Raw genomic sequence first — 19,310 nt, forward strand, 5'->3', positions numbered from 1 at the left:
GTTTGCACAGCAGTGAAGGGAAAGGGTGTGTGTGCACGTCTCAGATGCTTACCGTAAAATCCCAAATCATATCGCTTTCTTGTTACCACCAACTCCAACAGACAGCGACAATCAGTACGAAAGCACAAACACTCGCACCAGTCGCACCGATGACTGTACCCAATGATACCCTGTGAACTGCAAAACATTCAGACATTGCTGTGACATTCACATATTCTCTCAGTCCCACAACGCAAGAACCTCAGAGATGCTTTCTGACTATCGCAGTTTAAACATTTATGTCTTAAATCAACAATCTATTCTGCTGAATGTCAGGAACAAGGATTCTCAACCTTGTTCTGAAATGCCTCCAAGGCCCTCGTTCCGTCTTGTGATCTCGTTCGCGCCTACAACAATGTTCGCTGCCATCTTGTGCATCCTTGAGTTTAATTGCTCCTGCAATGCTGGCTAAGCCTTCAAACTGCTTAGGGTTTAACCTCTGGAAATTCCCTCTCGGCTCTGCCTCCCACTTTCCTTAAGTGTTTCCTTGTCTCTTTGGCCAAGTTTCCGTACGTGACTATTTCATTCTTTGCTGGATGATATTCTTTGCTGCTAGTGGTTGCTGCCCTCCCGGACTCCTCCCAAAACAGACAGGCACAGAGGGTCTCCAAGTGGCTGAAGCAAAGCAAGACAGGAATCGTGAAGAAGTCTCAGCACAGAGTGCTGGAGCAGGGGAGGATGTGGTCAATTTCTTTCATCAAGTTTCTGGCTTCCAACTCATTGGAACATCACTGCCAGTTCCAAATGATACAGTTGCTCTAAGAAACGATGGTTTAATACAACTTCCATTCTCAATAACTAAGATTACAGTTACTGTTGGAAGCTAGGTATAATCCAGACACCAAAAGAGACCAACTGATACCAAAGACTGCCAAATAAACAATGAGACTAGGACCTGGGGACATAGCATCAGAGTGAAGGGATGAACCTTTCAAACTGCAATGTGGACAAATTTCTTCAGCCAGAGGCTGGTAAATCTGTGGAACTCACTGCTGCAGAGGGCTGTGGACGCCAAGTCATTTACTGTCTTTAAGACAGAGATAAGTAGGTTCTTGATTAAGGACGTCAAAGTTTATAGGGAGAAGGCTGGCAAATGGGATTGAGAAACATATCAAGCTGTGATCGAATGGCGAAGCAGACTCAATGGGTCGAATGACCTAATTCTGCTCTTGTATCTTATGGTTTTATGAATGACTTTCAATAGAAAATGTTTTGTTGGCAAAAAGTCAGACCATAGAAAGCCAGTCTGCCTATTTAATCTGTGCTAGCTCTTTGAAAGTGCTGTCCAATTGGTCCCACTCCTCCATTTTCTCTCCCTAGACTTGGGAACGCTTCCTTTTCAAGTATTTATCCAACTCACTTTGCCCCCTCCACTTGTGCATGCAGTGCATTCTAGATCATCATAACTCAGAGTAAAACAAAATTCTTATCCTTAGCCGTCATTATTACCAATTGTCTTATAAGCTTTGAGAACAGACCCCCAGAACAGGCTATGAAATATCAGAATAGAGCAATCCACTGAATAAAAGCTGGATTTAATTTTTCAGGCTGCATTAGACAGTTTCACTTATGTTACGCATTTCACACACTTTTACCGCAATACCATTTGCCATACTCACTCAGCGTGAAAGTAGACGACAATCCCTCATCCAGCTCCTGGTCCCACATCGTGCATGTGTAGTTGCCAGTGGGCCAGTTATCCATTTCTAGCGTGCTCTTCACACAGACACTGCCACCTGTGCAGTTAGTTAGCTGTGTGTGCGAGTAGCTGGTCAGATTCTCGCCTAGTCCATTTTCCCAGATCACGCTAGGAGCCGGGTACCACCCTGAGGACTCGCAGACCAGCACCAATAGACCCAGGTCATCGGAAGGTGAATGAATGACAGGCTGCGTGCCAAGAGCTGCAAAGGAAAAAGCAAACAATCTGAACTGAGTCAGCAAGGCAGATGAAACCTTACCTCATTGAGTCCTCTTTAAAACACCAACACTGCTGTCCTTTGGGGCTCTCACAGGACAACTGCTTGAGAATCGATGACCCTCTATGGTTACAGTTATGAGGTGGGAATAGGGCAGGGAAGGCCAGAAGAGAAGGGGACGGAAGCAGACTCTTGTTGAAGTTGAACTGGCTTCAGTAACTGCCTTTAACAACAAGTTGACGTGCCATGTGATCCTGGGCTTTACGAACAGGGACAAAAGAAAGGAAATTATGGTTAACCTTCAAAAAAATAACAGTTAGGCATCAACTAGGATCATGTGTCCAATTCAGGCAATTAATCTCAAGGAAGCATAAAAAACCCTAAACGAGGTGCAGAGGAGATTTACTTAAAATGAGACCACGGTTGACACAAATAAATGCTAAATTCTGCAGATGCTGAAAATCTGGAATAAAAGCGATGGGCTGGAGAAACTGAGCAGGTCCATCAGCATCAGCAAAGAGAGGTCCAGAACCAACGTTTAGAGTTGAGTGTGGGTTCTGAAGAAAAGCAATACTGGACTCAAAACGTTAACTCAGGTTTTCCTCTCTCCAAAGATACTACCAGATCTGCTGAGCATCTCAAGCATTTTCTGTTGGTATTCCACAAATGACACACCCCAGTTTTGTATGTGGAGAAGACAGGGGTGTTTTCCTTTGAATGGAGAAGACCAAGGCAGGGTGGGGAAAGTGGCACGGATTCTCAAACTTAAGAGTTTGTGTGAAGGAGCTACTGCTTCTGGAGGCAAAAGGATCAGAGGCCAGAGTTGGGATAACTGGGAACAAATTGAAAAGGAGAACATTTTCTTAATTGTAGCACATTATGATTTGGAATGTGCTGCTTGAAAGGGAAGTGGAAGCAGATTCTATGTTTACAATCAGTAAGCAACTGGATAAATACACAATAGGAAGATTTGCAGAGATATGGACAATTAAGCAGGTCAGTAGGACCAAATGGAGAGTCAATTTTCAAAGAGTCAAAGCTAGTTCCAGTGGGAGGAATAGCATCTTCCTGTGCTGTACAATTCAACATAATTCACATGCATATAAAAGATGGTGACACTGGCAGATGAGTTAATTCAAGTTCAATATTCTTCAGCAAACAATGTCCTTATTCTCTCAACGTTTCTGATACATGCCACCACATAGCTGGCTGATCTTGTGGTCAAATTAAATTCCAAGAGATTTAATAACAACATCAGGTAGTCTGTGGCAGCAAATGAAAAGTTCAGAAGTGAGAACCCGGTTGCTGTACTTTTCAGCAATAGCCAGCTAAAAAAATACTTGATATTAAGATTTCTGCGCGTTGTTCAATCACAATCTTTTGCCAGGACCCACCCTCTTCACTGTGCTCTGAAAACTTGGCCCTTTGAATCTTACAGCCATGGCTCAGGGACAACTCTTTCATCTCCCAAGTCAGAAAATCAGGAATCAATGTGGCAGGTGACCTGGAGCAGACAGCTATCTTTGCTCCAGTACAAATCACAGTTAAAAACCTAAAGGGAAATAAATTCCTTCTATCATTGATTATTTTTCTATTATTTCATAGACTGATTGCACTGCAACTGACGAGAAGCAGTCAATTTCCCACCACTCACTTGCATCTTTAACAATCCAGTCGCCATAATGGTCCCCACAGAATCCCTTCAGTGTGGAAGCAGGTCATCCAGCCCATCATGTCCACACCGATCCGCCAAGGAGCATCCCACCCAGACCTACCCCCCTAACCTATCCCTCTAATGCTGCATATCTATGGGTAATCTATGACAGATAATATATGACATTATGAGCAATTTAGCAATGGCCAATCCACTCTAACCCGCACATCCTTGGGCTATGTGATGAAACCAAAACACATGGCAGAAACCCGCACAGACGTGAGGGTGGAATCAAACCCAAGTCCCTGGCGCTGTGAAGCAGCAGTGCTACCCACTGAGCCACCATGTCGGCCCAAAACCATAAGTGTGGGACCATAAGAAGTAGGAGCAGAAGTAGACCATTTAGCCCATTGAGTCTATTACATCATTCAATGAGATCACAGTTGACCTGATAATACTTCCATTTTCCTGCCTTTTCCCTATAACCCCTGATCCCCTACTGATTTAGGTATATTCAAGGCTGGGATACATTTTAACAACACAGCGTCTACCGTAAAGAATTGCACAGATTCACTACCCTCACAGGAAACCTCTTATCTCTGTCTAGAAATGACGACCCCTTATTCTGAAAGTGTACCCTCTGGTCAAGCACCAGTGTACCAGATGCTCCTGCTTGGGGAAACAACTTCTCCATAGCTGCCCCAGAACTTTACTTATGCTGCTTGGCAGATGGCAGAAGCTTCACACAGTGCTCAAACCCTCCACCTCCAGAACTTCACCATCATCTGTAACCTAATTAATTGAATTTGTTAAGAAACGTGAGGGGTTTTAAAGAAATTCTCATTGCAAACGGTGTGCTTGCAGGTTCCAGCCATATCCAAGTGAGCAACATTCTCATCTCACTGTCAGAATGTTGTAACTTTGAAGCTTCAGAGACCAGAGTACTACTCTGAGACAACACTCCCAGTGCAACACTGAGGTAGAGTTCCACTGCCGGAAGAGCTATCTTTCAAATAAGGAATAAAACCAGTGTCCAACTTGCCCCCTCAGTTGGAGTTACAGAAATCCCACAGCCACTATTCTCAAAAGCTGGTGGAGAAACTCTTCTCGGCTGTCTTGGCCAGGACATGACACGGTTATCAAATGCTACTTGTGAGACCTTGCTGAGTGTCAACTGCCTGCTACACATGCTACGCTACAACAACCACGACAACTCAAAAATCTCTCATTATTCTGCAAACTGCTTTGTTCATAATAAAAGATGCCATATAAATTCTCTCTCTCATTTGGCTCCAAAAGGGACTCAGAAACTATCCCCTGACAAGGAGTTATTCAGCTATCTCATTAAGACCACAGTGTGTCTCAACTCCACACCCCATCCAACTCTGAAAATTGACCGGAGAAGCTCAGTGCATCCAGGTAACTATGTGGCACTCGGCAAATATATGTCTCCTGTGACGATGCTCTGGCTTTAAAAGGGGTATTTTGTGCTGGTTTATTCAAGAGAACGCTTGGAGGACACGAACTGAACAGTCTACTAGAAGACGAACAACTTAAGAGACATATAGCATGGAAACAGACTGTTCGGTCCAACTTGTCCATGCTGATCAGATATTCTATATAAAATCGAGTCCCATCTGCCATTAAAACCTTTCCAAACGCATACCCATCCAGATGCCTCTTAAATGTAACTATATCAGCCTCCACCACTTTCTCTCATCGCATATATGCGCCACCTTCTACATGAAGAAGTTGCCCCTTAGGTGCCTTTTATATCATTCCCCTGCCACCTTAAACCTATGTCCTCTAGTTTTGAACTACAACACCCTGGGGAAAAGACCTAGTCTATTTATCCTATCCATGCCCCTCATGATTTTATAAACATCTACAAAGGTCACACCTCAGCCTTCGACTCTCCGGGAAACAGCGCCAGCCTATTCAGCCTCTCCCTGTAGCTCAAACCCCCCAACCCTGGCAACATCCTAAATCTTTTCCGAACCTTTTCTAGTTTCACAACTTCCTTCCTAATGGCAGAGAGACCAGAACTGCATGCAATACTGCAAAGGTGGCTGAGCCAAAATGTCCTGTGCAGCTGCAACATCCCAACTCAATACACTGAACAATAAAGGCATGCATACCAAACGCCTTCTTCACTGTCTTGTCTACCTGCGACCCTACTTTCAAGTTTCACTTGCAAGGTCTCTTTGTTCAGCACCACGCTTCAGGACATTACCATTAAGTGTATGCAAATCAGGGCAGAATGTCTTTCCAAAATGCAGCACTTATTTATCTAAATTAAACTCCACCTACCACTCCCTGGTCCACTGGCCCCTCTGAACAAGATTTCATTGTACTTTGAAGTAACCTTCTCCACTGTCCACCACATCTCCAATTTTATGTGTCATCTGCAAACTTACTAACCATATGTCCCATGTTCACATGCAAATCATATAGAAAATGACAAAAGGCAGTGGACCTAGCATTGATACTTGTAGTACACTGCTGGTCACAGGCCTTCAGTCTGAAAAGCAACACCCATCACCATCCTCTGTCTTTGACCTTCGAGCCAGTTCTGTATACAAATAGCTACCTCTCCCTGTATTTTGTGTGATCTAACTTAGTTCACCAATCTACCACGAAGAACCTTGTCAAATGCCTTACTGAAGTCCATATAGATCATATCCACCACTCTGCCCTCATCAACTTCTTCAAAAAAAACTCAATCAAGCTAGTAACACACGATTTTCCATGTACAACGCCATGTTGACTATCCCTAAGCAATCCTTGGCTTTCTAAATACATGTACAGCCCATCCTTCAGGACTCCCTCGAACAACTTGCCCATCGCCGATGTCAGGCTCACTGGTCTATAGTTCCCTGACATTTCCTTTCCACTTTCCTTAAATAGTGGCAACACGTTAATCAACCTCCAGACTTCCGGTACCTCACCTGTGGCTGTCAATGATAAAAAAGTGTCTCAGTAAGGGGCTCAACAGTCTCTTCCCTAGCTTCCCAGAGTTCAAGCATACACACCGAGTTGGCTTGCTTCCGTTCAGACGTTTCTTCACCATGCCAGGTAACATCATCAGCGAGGCTTCCTACAAAGCAATGTTGTTTCACTCTGCTTGGGATTTATATTGTCCGGTCTGTTACGGTGAGTTGTGTCATTCCTGGTTTTGGTTTGTATATAGGTTCAATTCTAAAATGTTTATTGATTGCATTATGGGTTGAGAACCATGCCTTTAAGAATTCCTGCCCATGTTTATGTTTGGCTTGGGCTACTATGGTTATGGCGTCCCAGTTAAACTGTTGGCCTTCACTGTCCAAATGTATGATATTAGGGAAAGTTAATGGTGTCATTTTGCTGCTAGCTGATGTTTCGTGTATTCTGGTGGCTAGTTTCCTTCCTCTCTGTCTGATGACATGTTTGTGGCGATCGTTGCGTGGTATTTTGTAAACCATGTTGGTTCCACATGTTGTGGGAATGGGGTCTTTAATCCTTGCGAGTGTTTGTCATAGAGTGGCTGTGGGCTTGTGGGCCACCGTGATTCCTAGTGGTCTTAGAGACTTGTTGTCAGTCCTGATAGGTTCTTCATGTAGGGCAGTGTGGCCAGTGTATTAGGGTGTACTGTGTCCTCTTGTTGTCTATTTAGTAGGCACTTACAGATGAAGTTGCAGGATAATCGTTTGTAGCGAAGATTTTGTATAGGTACTCTTCCTCTTTCCTGCATAGTTCTGGCATGTTACAGTGAGTAGTGGGGCGTTTAAATAGTGTCCTAATACAGCTTTGTTTGTGGACGTTGGGGTGGTTGCTGTGGAAGTTGAGGATTTGTTCAGTGTGGGTTGCTTTTCTGCAGAGTGAGGTTTGGAACTCTCTTTTGGCCATATGATCAACTCTGATGTCCAGAAATGGAAGCAGATTGTGGTTTTCTTCTTGTGAATACGTTGATGATGAGGTGGTGGGTCTCCAGTTTGGTGCTTTTAATGATGACAAACGTGTCATCCATGTACTGGGTCCACAGTTAGGTTGAAGGAGGTAGGCTAGTGTGTTCTAATCTTTGCATGACTGCCTCTGCAATGAATCCTCAGATGGATGACCCCTAGGTGTGCCATCGATCTGTTTGTATGCTTGGCCATTAAAGACAAAGTGTGTGGTGAGGCACAAGTCTCGTTACTTAACTATGTTGTCATTGCTGATGGAGCTGCTGCTTTCTCTAATAATGTGGCCACACAGTTTCCTTTAGCTAGTGGGATGTCGAATGATGTGTTTAGAGCTATGATGTCAAAGGAGGCCATAACCTTGTTGTCACCGATTTTTATCTTCTTTAGGGTATTGAGGAATTCTTGGGTTGAGTGGATGGAATGGCATGATCCATCGACAAGGTGTTTCGGTCTCCGTTGTAGGTCCTCAGCCAGATTGTGTGAAGGTGTGCCCGTAAAACATGAGACAATGCATCTGAGGGGGATGTCTAGTTTGTGTATTTTAGGGAGTATGTAGAAGTGGGGGAGATGGCATGGGGGTGGTGGTGTTTGTATTTTCTGGTTTCATTCACATGTAGTTCATCTTGGTTATCTGTCCTGCATCCTTTCATCTCTTCAGTGTCTGGGTGACCCTACTTCCCAGCTGTAATGTTGGGTCTATCGCCCCCTGTTGGTAAGTGAATTCCTAGAGGCATGGCTCTCAATCCATAATGCAAATCAACAAAGAATTGGACCCCATATACAAACACATACAGGGCAAAACTGGAAGTGACAATTCACCATAACAGACCAGCCAGTATAAATTCCAAATGGAGTAGAACAACATCGCTTCATCAGAGGCCTCACTGGTGAGTTTACCTAGCTTGGTGACGAAACATCTGAACGAAAATAAGCCAGCTCAGCAAGCAAGTCAATAGCCTCACCCACAACCCGAGCTATAAATCTTTTCAAAAACCTTCCAGCGTACACCTTTATGCATTTTAAGATGTTCAGCACCTCCACTTTTGAAATATGGACATTTTTCAAGTTATTGCTACTTTTCCCCATGATCTATGTTCCAGATCCTTCTCCACAATAAACAATGATGGAAAATGCTAGTTTCGTATCTCACCCATCTCCTGGGTTCCACACGTAGGCAGCCTTGCTGATCTTCAAGGGGCTCTTCTCCCCCCCCTCTCCCCCCCCAACCCCGAGTACTCTTTTGCCCTTAATGTACTTATAGAATCCCTTTGGATTCTCCTTAATTCTATTTGTCGAAACTATTTCATGTCCCTCTTTTTATCCTCCTGATTTCCCTCTTAAGTATACTCCTACTGCCTTTACACTCCTCTGGGACTTCACTTGATCCCTGTTGTCTGTACCTGACATTAACTTCCTTCTTTTTCCTAGACCAAAACGTCAATTTCTCTAGTCATCCAGCCTTGCTCTTCACCTTAATGGGACCATATTGTCTCTGGACTCCTGTTATCTCATTTGTGAAGGCTTCCCATTTTCCAGCCATTCTTTTACCTGCAAACATCCGCCCCCGATCAACTTTTGATCGTTCTTGCCTAATACCTTCAAAATTGACCTTCCTCCAATTTAGCACTTGAATTTTTAGATCCCATCTATCCTTTATTATCACTATTTTAAAACTAGTAGAATTATGATCACTGGCTCCAAAATATGCTCCACCATCGACAGCTCAGTCACCGGCCCTGCCTTATTTCCCAGGAGTAGGTCAAGTTTTGCACCTTCTCCAGTAGGCACATCTGCATACTGATTCAGAAACTTGTGAAGCTTGAGTTTTTGTTTTAAGAAATTTTGAACAATAGAAGCACCCTGAGTGGGTGTGATCATGCTCCCACCCACAGTTCCAGGATTTTTAGCTTTCAGTGGCAGTTGCTGTTCAGGTCTTGAAGTGGAAGCTACCTTTCCCCCCCACCCCCTCTCAATCACAGCCAAAAGCAGGGTGTTCTCTTCCTGGGCTGCTGGATTGCACAAAACAAATCTGTTTGGCAAATGTGCCTTTTTGCCAAAAAGGTGTGTTAATGGAATGTTACTATACTAAATAGTTAATTAGTAATTGTTAGTGTACCCAGTATTCTGTTAATTTTTCCAACAGAGTCAAGTTATCCTGAATTCCTCTTTCTTTGCGTATATTTTAACTACAGTCTTTGAATAAAATGTGTTTTGCTTAACGTCAAGTAGTTCAACAAGCCGAACTGTATCTGAAACACCACACCTAATGTTTTACCTTTAAAGTAAGAAAAGGTTAGGGTCTAGGCTACCTTCTTAATATATTGCGAGGGGTCTGGTCTGGTCCATAACACCACCCTAGCTTAGGCCCCGTGATCAGTATCCCAGGCCATAAAAGGAAACAGATTCACAAGAGCTGCTGTTCTATATCCTCAGTGACTGGGAAAGACTTGAAACAGTTATATTGGACAGAAAGAACTCTCACGATTATTACAAAGCAAAACAAAAAGGCAGGATGAGTAAGCTGTAGAGATATGACCCTAACCTGAGCTGCTCACCCCAAATCCCTTAAGACTGAAGATGCCTACTTCTGCTCCTGCATAGTATAAACCATCTCCACACTTCAGTTCAATTGGCTACATGGCCAGAGGATGAGGCAGAATGACTTTTACTGTGGAAATTGAAGGCCCGCATAGCTCCTTGTCTTGTCCCTAGCTTAACATGCAGACCCTCTCAAGTTGTGTAATCAATTCACACTTTCTCTGTTCAACAGGGGTAGACGCGATCACTTGTGAACTATGCAGTTACCATACAAATCAGCCCATTTGCTGGGGGAAAGTGGCCCATGGTTGTGTTATGTCCAGGTACAACTTGTTTGAGACTATTGTGGTCAGACCCACAATCTCCATAAATCTGAGCACCTACAAAACTGGGCTGCCCAAATCTTAACTCATCCAAAATCAAAAGTCCCATTCTTCAATTATCCTTCCAGGAAAGAAATCTAGGTGTGCAAGGGACTCCAACATGACTGATCCTCAACTGGCTCACTTCAGAGGGTAGTTATCAGCCCGATCTGCAGGCAACCAGGGAGATGGAAAATAGAAATCCACCTTGCCAGAAACCCCTCCACTGCACGAAAAAGAGGGTAATAATAATTATAATTTCTAAAAACTCCACCCACAGAGGAGTCACCACCCAGGAACCAATAACATTTAGTAGATCAAATGTGCACTGTATAACAACCAATGAGACGATTACGGTATATACGTTACTTTTATCAGCCCAACGAGATGACAGACAATGCATTCCAAGGCAGAGGCATCATACACGTTTTAAATTACCTTGTCCAGATGGGAGCAGCAGTACTTCCATTGAAAGTACTCCTCTCCAGATCCCTTCTGCTTTTAAAAAGCACTGATGAATAAGGAGGCAGCAATGTGGCACATTGTGTTAGAGCTCTGACATACGACCACAAGTAATAGCAAATGTCTCAAGCCATGATCCCAATCCCACACACGATGATTTCCTGGACTCGCTTGAGCTGCTGTGGAAAGATGCTGGGCGCAGATTGAGGGAAGGAACACAAACAAAGCCCAGGACAGGATTTAATTTTGATTTTTAAAAATATATATATATATCTGTATAATAAATGCTTTTAGTATCCAAGTTTAAATACTGCTTTTCTCCAATCATGATCAGACTGACACCTGTACAAGAGTTTCTGAAAGAAGCAATGAATCCATTTTTGTTTTCGTCAATGAGATGAGAGTTACCTATTCTTACCTCTTATACTGAGCAAGACTTGCATCTCAGTGCTTTGGGAACGGGTGGCAACGGAGAGTTTGTAGATACCAGAGTCAGAGAGAGTAATGTTCCTCAATCTCAGAGACACATTCCCTTTTGGAATCTCATTGTCAAAGACCTCGACTCTGTCACGGTAGCTGGGCTCCTGCTCCTCCAGGCTGCTGTGCCTCATTGTGTAATTGTAGATAATCCCTGCAGCATCCTCCTTCTTCCAAACGAAAGCCACGCTGCCAGCCTTGTTTCTGGAATAAAACCGGCACTGGATGATGTCATCTTCCCCAGCCTTGGCCGTGATTTGCTCCTCTTTGCACTTCACTTTAACAGGACCTGTAGATTGAGACAGCCAAGAGGGATGATTAGTAGTCATTCATTCACGAGATGAGGGCGTCATTGACCAGGCAGCATTTACTGCCCATCCCTAATTGCCCAGAGGTCAACCACACTGCTGTCAGTCTGGAGTCACACATGGGCCAGACCAGGTAAGGTCGACAGTTTCCTTCCCTAAAGGGTATTAGTGAACCAGATGGGTTTTTCTGACAATTGATAATGGATTCATGCTCATCATGAGAACCTTAATTCCAGATATTTACTGAATTCAAATTCCACCATCTGCCATGGCAGGATTTGAAGCCGGGTCCCCAGAATGTTATCTGGGTCTCTGGATTAACAGACCCGCGATAATACCACTAGGCCACTGCCTCCCCTCATTGCTGTGGGCAACACACCAGCTGTAACTTCAACTCCTGATCCCTTACAGTAAGCTCGGGACCCTCAGCATGTGGCCATTCAGTCCCTTGGGACTGGCCCGCCATTCTCTCCAATCATAGCAAATTTGTACCTCAAGCACACAATCAAGGTGCGTGAGCTGGCCATTTGGCCACTCTAGCCTACTCCATCATCAACAAAATGACGGTGTGAGAGAGGAGGACTCTACACCTCAAGCTGAAGGCATTCCAAGATTTAGGGATACAACAGTTTTTTTTTAAATTTACTTGTGTGAAGCGAGCTACTCTGGTTAGGCTAGCAGTTCTTTGTGGCCCCGAGTTGCCCCCGAGAAGGTGGTGGTGGTGAGCTGCTTTCTTTAACCGCTGCAGTCCACTTGCTGTATGTCGATCCACTATGCCCTGGTACACAAAATGAAACAGCCAGAATGTCTCTGCAGTTGGAAGAATTCAATGTGGCCAGTGTGGGCCCTGCGTTGGAGAGATTAATTAGCAACTCAACACAAAAAGAAGTGTCAATGGATATGTTTCGTACTCAAGATTGGGTTCAAGCAACATTACTTTGTATCGCAACGTAGGAAAAATGATCCACTGAGACTTTTAAGGTTAGGCAGGGACTTGGGGCTTGATCAGATCAAGAAACCCGACACCATCCAGGACAAAGTAGCTCACTTGATTAGTGCCAACACAAACATCCACTCCCTTCACCACCGATGTGGAGTTGCAGCAGTTAGCACAAATCAGAAGATGGGCTGCAAAAATTCAAAGATCCTTACACAGCACCTTCCAAAGCATGACCGCCTTAGAACATAGAACATAGAACAGTACAGCACAGAACAGGCCCTTCAGCCCACAATGTTGTGCCGACCATTGATCCTCATGTATGCACCCTCAAATTTCTGTGACCATATACATGTCCAGCAGTCTCTTAAATGACCCCAATGACCTTGCTTCCACAACTGCTGCTGGCAACGCATTCCATGCTCTCACAACTCTCTGCGTAAAGAACCTGCCTCTGACATCCCCTCTATACTTTCCACCAACCAGCTTAAAACTATGACCCCTCGTGCTAGCCATTTCTGCCCTGGGAAATAGTCTCTGGCTATCAACTCTATCTATGCCTCTCATTATCTTGTATACCTCAATTAGGTCCCCTCTCCTCCTCCTTTTCTCCAATGAAAAGAGACCGAGCTCAGTCAACCTCTCTTCATAAGATAAGCCCTCCAGTCCAGGCAGCATCCTGGTAAACCTCCTCTGAACCCTCTCCAAAGCATCCACATCTTTCCTATAACGGGGCGACCAGAACTGGACGCAGTATTCCAAGTGCGGTCTAACCAAAGTTTTATAGAGCTGCAACAAGATCTCACGACTCTTAAACTCAATCCCCCTGTTAATGAAAGCCAAAACACCATATGCTTTCTTAACAACCCTGTCCACTTGGGTGGCCATTTTAAGGGATCTATGTATCTGCACACCAAGATCCCTCTGTTCCTCCACACTGCCAAGAATCCTATCCTTAATCCTGTACTCAGCTTTCAAATTCGACCTTCCAAAATGCATCACCTCACATTTATCCAGGTTGAACTCCATCTGCCACCTCTCAGCCCATCTCTGCATCCTGTCAATAACCTAGAAGGACCAGGGCAGCAGATACATGGTCACGCTACTTCCTCAAGTTCCCCTTGAAACAAATATATAAAACAAAAAAAAAGTGGCTAAGGTCAACATTGGTCCTTTAGAGTATGAGAAGGGAGATTTAATAATGGGAAATAAGGAAATAGCTGAGGCATTGAACAGGTATTGTGTGTCGGTCTTCACAGTGGAGGGCACAAGTAACAATGCCAGTAATTGATGACTAGGAGACTAAGGTAAGCGAGGACACAATCATTAACACGAAAGAGGGAGTTTTGGGCAAGATAATGGAGCTAGAAAGTAGACTAGTCTCCTGGCCTTGATAGAATGCACCCCAGGGTACTAAGAGAGATAAGTCGGAGAAATAGCAAACATGCTCGTGGTAATTTTCCAAAATTCACTGGACTCTGGGCAGCTCCAGCAGATTTTTAAACAGTGGTGTCACATTTGCTGTTTTTCAAAGGAGGTAGACAAAATATGGGGAATTATAAGCTGGCTAGCTTAACTTCTGTGGTGGGGACAATGCTTTCAATTATCAAGGAAGAGACAGCAAGACATCCAAGTGGAAATTGTCCCATTGTGTAGACACAGCATGGGCTCACAAAAGGCAGGTCATGCTTAACTCACTTACTGTTATTCTATGAGAACGGTATGAGCAGTGGACAACAGGGGCCCAGTAGATGTAGTGTAACTGAATTTCCAAAAGGCATTCAACAAGATGCTGCACAGAGGCTGCTGCATAAGATAAAAGGTGTTACGGGCAAGTATTAGCATGGATAAAGAACTGGTTATTGAACAGAAAGTCAACAGTGGGGATAAATGAGTCCTTTCATGGTTGGCTATCAGTGGCTAGTGGTCTGCTGCAGGGATCAGTGTTGGGGCCGTAATTGTTTACAATTTACATAGATGATTTGGAGTTGGGAACCATTTGTAGTGTGTCAATGTTTGCAGAGGGATATAGATAGTTTAAGTGAGTAGATAAAAGGTCTGGCAGATGGAGTACAATGTTGATAAATTTGAAGTCGTCTAATTTGGGAGGAATAAGAGTGAAAAGGACGATTGTTCGAAAAGTAAAAAAAATTGCAGTATACTGCTGCGCGGAGGGACCGGTGTGTCCTTACTCACGAATTGCAGAAGGTTGGTTTTCAGGTATACCAGGTAATTAAGAAGGCAAATGGAATTTTGACCGTCATTGCTAGACAGATTGAGTTTAAACACAGGGAGATTATGCTGCAGCTGTATAGGGTGCTGGTGAGGCCACACTTGAAGTACTGTGTGCAGTTTTGGTCTCTTTACTTAAGAAAGGATGTATTGGCACTGGAAGGGGCGCACAGTAGATTCACTAGGTTGATTCCAGAGTTGACAGCGCTGGCTTATGAGGAGAGATTGAGTAGACTGCGATTATATTCTTTGGAATTTAGAAGCGTGTTGGGGGGGGGGGGGGAAGAGCTGATCTTATACAAACATGTAAAATTCTTAAGGGATTAGGTGAGATAGAAGCAGCAAGATAGTTCTAATTTCACCTGCCAGTGGAAACAAAGCAAAAAAAAACAAAGAGGGCACAGCTTCAAATTTGGGTAAGGCAGATTTAGAACTGAATTGAGGCAGAACTTCTTCAAAGTGTTATGAATCTGTGGAATTCTCTGCACAGAGGTAATAGCTGAAGCTTCCTCACTGAAATGATTTTAAAGCTTAGATAGATAATTCATTTACTATTTAAAAAATTAAGAGTTATGCTGAGAGGGTGTGTAAGCGGGACTGAGGCTATGAAAAGATCAGCCATGATCTTACTCAATGGCAGAGTGGACTTGAAGGTCCAGATGGCCTACTCCTGTTCCTGGTTCTTACTTTGTTGTGAAGCCACTCGTCACCTTGACTTGGAAGGATATCACTGTTCCTTCATGGATGCTGAGTCAAAATCCTGGAGCTTCCTCCCCTAGGGTCAACCTATAGCAGTCAGACTGCAGTCATTCCAGAAGGCAGCACACACCTTCTCAAGGGCAACTAGGGATGGGCAATAAATGCTGGGCCTAGCCAGTGACACCCACGTTCTATGAGTAAATAAAAACAGTTGCATGGCTAACCTTGGAGCCTGAAGTGTACAGTCCTCTTGCAAGTAGTGGCAGACCCTCAGGAGCGATGTTCACCACCCCCAACATGGACCATCAACCTTCACCTCTTACACATGACCTAACCTCAAATCCCTACGCTTAATCCTCCGAAAAGCCACTGCATTCCAGTCCGTACAATGAAACTTGGCTATCTGTCGTTCCGAGTGGTTTGGAACGTCAGAAGGTGAGCTGTCGTGTTCTAAGTTGTTCAATAAGCAATGATCCAGGTAGCTATGTCAGCACACATTTTGCAGGTCAGTTTGCTATGGCTGCTTTACAATGCAGAGTGAAACCAACAAGACGGGTTGAACTCCAGCAGCAGCTGAAGTAGCCATGAAGGTCCTGCCTTCACAAGACACAGTGGCCCTCAGCTTAAACTCACCAGTCATCTCTCGAACAGTCCTGTATGACTGTGGTTATTTTACACATTCTTCCATCATGCAGCACAAGGCTCTGAGATGCAGTGCTGCGGACAGTGAAGTGTGACCACCTCTAGATGGCAGTCAAAGACAAGATCCTCTTTCTCAGTTTGGTTTGTTCACGCGACGATTCTCCCAGACGTCTACCCAAATTCCCAAACTGAAAATCTGAGCAGGTCAGGGGAGACTCAGCACAGATGATGACATTTAAACCAACCAAGACTTTGGTCACCTTCCCTATGAGCCCTTACATGACAATGTCAATTTTTTTGATTACCATGCTATGGAATGTACAAGGAGTGTTGCACTACAATTAAAGTTGCTATGTAAATGCAAATAGTTACTGCTGCATGACACTTTCATCTTTCAAGCTAAGGTATGGAACAAAAGAATCTGACTCATCGAGCAGTGACACTGATTAAAAAAGGGGAATGCTAAGAGCATTCAAAGTTGGAGCCAAGGATCATGGTATCAAGCAAAGCAGCTGATTAGGAAATCACTGGTTATCTTGTTTGCAAAATATAGCATTTTATCCACACAAGGTCATTCTACTCATTGAGTCAGTGCCAATTCCCAAACAATCACGTACTTCTGCTGCTGTTCCTCCCCACATCCTTCACAACTTCTATTAAACTAAGTGTCAGCATCTAATTCACTATTTACAAGTTATTTATGAGTTCTGGCTGCTTGGGTTTTGCTACCATTAGCTGTAGGTCAAAAAACAGGGGAGAGACAGACAAAGCATGAGTGCACAATATGCAGGAACTGTTCAGAAATGAAATGAAATCAATAAATCATGACAAATGCCTCTCTTCTGGAATAAAATTATTCCTACTATTCTCAATTATTAGATGCAGCCCATTCCTCAGCTATTTGCAGGCCTATTGTGGTGGGGAGAGCGAACAAAGAATGGAAAATGGAACTGTTGATTTCCCAGCACTGACACACAAACAGATGGACTCTATTAAAAATCACAGGGTACACCAATGTGCTTCAGGATGCTCAAATAGCTCAACCTTCAACCAGCAAGAGACAAGCCGATGCCAAGATCAACAGACAGCCTTAGGAAAAGACGAAGGGAAAAGAGAAACAAAGCAAGCTAGGCAGCCTGTACTGGCGATGTGTCATGTGAATTATATCACATTCTACAGAATAAAATTGCAATCCCATCCCTTATCCAATGTTACTTGTAACTTGTGCATCCCTAATAGACAGTGTTCATTCTTGAAGAACACTGCTGAGAACATAAAGAAGTGTTGATATCTCTTGACACCATAAAGGTATCCTACTCATGCGTTATTGGTGCCATGATGGTGCCTATGCCTAGACCAGCAAGTTGTCTAGCTGCATGATTGCTACATCAAGCAGGGTAGCAAGTTGTCCGTCTGAGTCAGGGCTGAACAGGTGCCAGCCATGAAGCAGTAGGACTCACCTCCAAGTCACAAATTCAGGGGCTCAGGTGTAATTGCAGAGGCTGCAGCAGCAAGTCCAGGCTGGCACTCCCACTGTGTTAGTGAGGGACAGCAACACTGTCAGAGATACCAAACTTTAAGACAGGAAGTCAAACCCAGCTCCACGTGCTTGCTCGGGAAGACCAAGAGTGCCCCCTGCAGTGTGATCAGACCAATATTTACGATCATGCAACATCACCCAAAACAGACCATTTGATCATGATAGTATGACTGCTTGTATGCAACTGTTGTGAGAAAATTAACTACTTGCATTTCCTTTCGATTAGAAATGCAACCTCATTTCAAAAGCACTTCACACTGGCTGTGAAACACTGAGACACTGACATTTAAAAAAAAATTATGGGGAGGGGAATGTCGCTGGTTAGGGCAGCAGTTACTTCCGGAGTGCAATCGGCAAGGGTGTGCAATTTCTAGGAGTTAAGGCCAATGGAAGGAGTTTAAGAGCATAAATCTTAATCTTGTACGTTTTTCAAACCTAGATCTGTGGAAAAAAGGAAGGGCAGACACTTAAGGGTTGTGTTTTATTTCTTTCAGGCCTGAGGAAAGTTTAAACAATCTCTCCTAGTGCTGTGGCTACTTAATCTAGTTAAGCTAATTAAATAAACTGGTTCCTACAGGCCTTATGCTGGGAAGCTAGGGAAGAAATTGCAGAGCCCCTAGCAGAAATATTTATAACATCTACAGCTATGGGCGAGGTGTCATAAAACTGGAACGGGCTTATGTTGTGCCATTATTTAAGAAAGGCATCAAGGAAAAACCAGGGAACTACAGATCAGCGAGCCTTAGCTCAGTGGTGGATAAGTTGTTGGAGGGAATTCCAAGAGTTAGGGTCTACATGTATTTGGAAACGCCAGGACTGGTTAGGGATAGTCAGCATGGCTTTGTTAATGGGAAATCATGTCTCACTAATTTGATTTGATTTGAGTTTTGAAGAGGTGACCGAGGACATAGATGAAGGCAGAGCAGTAAACATTGTCTTTATGGACTTTGGCAAGGCCTTTACCAAGGTTCCACATGGTACACTAGTTAGTAAGGTCAGGTCACATGAAATCCAGCAAGAGCTAGCTAACTGGATAAAATATTAGCTTGATGGCAAGGAGACAGAGGGTGGTGATAGACTGGAGGTCTGTGAACAGTGGTGTGCCTAAAGATTGATGCTGGGTCCTCTGTTGTTCGTCATTTACTTAAACGATGTGGATGAGAACACAGAAGGCATAGTTAGTAAGTTTGTTGATGACAAAAATTGGTGTTATAGTGGACAGTGAAGATGGTTATCTAAGACTATGGCAGGATCCTGATCAACTGGGCCAATGGGCCAAGAAATGGCAGACAAAGTTTAACTTAGATAAATGAGAGGAGCTGCATTTTACTAAGACTAAACCAAGGCAAGGGTTAATAAAAGCTCAAAGAACTGCGGATGCCGTAAATCAGGAACAAAAACAGAAGTTGCTACAAAAGCTCAGAAGGATTAGCAGCACCTAAAATAAAAAAAAAATCAGAGCTAGCATTTCAGGTCTGGTGACCTTTCCTCAGGACTGTTCCAGTGCTGAGGGTTCAGAGAATGGATCACTGGACCTCAAACATTAACTGTGATCTTTTCTTC

At 43.8% G+C, this 19,310-nt stretch overlaps 1 protein-coding gene across 2 annotated transcripts in view; it reads right to left on the minus strand.

Moving 5' to 3' along the window:
- Positions 1–19,310, minus strand: part of LOC125454739 (CD276 antigen homolog) — a 57,481-nt gene that overhangs the window by 13,894 nt on the left and 24,277 nt on the right. For both annotated transcript variants that reach the window (XR_007248086.2, XM_048535868.2), the window contains exons 3-5: positions 11,331–11,678; positions 1,659–1,940; positions 53–177 (exon numbers count right to left, since the gene is read on the minus strand). Coding sequence is in view for 1 of the 2 variants with exons in the window: in XM_048535868.2 (XP_048391825.1) it covers positions 83–177; positions 1,659–1,940; positions 11,331–11,678 (725 nt within the window). In the remaining variant the exon portion in view is untranslated. The remainder of the gene's footprint in view (positions 1–52; positions 178–1,658; positions 1,941–11,330; positions 11,679–19,310) is intronic.

The sequence above is a fragment of the Stegostoma tigrinum genome, chromosome 9, assembly GCF_030684315.1.
Source record: "Stegostoma tigrinum isolate sSteTig4 chromosome 9, sSteTig4.hap1, whole genome shotgun sequence".
Taxonomy (NCBI): Eukaryota; Metazoa; Chordata; class Chondrichthyes; order Orectolobiformes; family Stegostomatidae; genus Stegostoma; species Stegostoma tigrinum.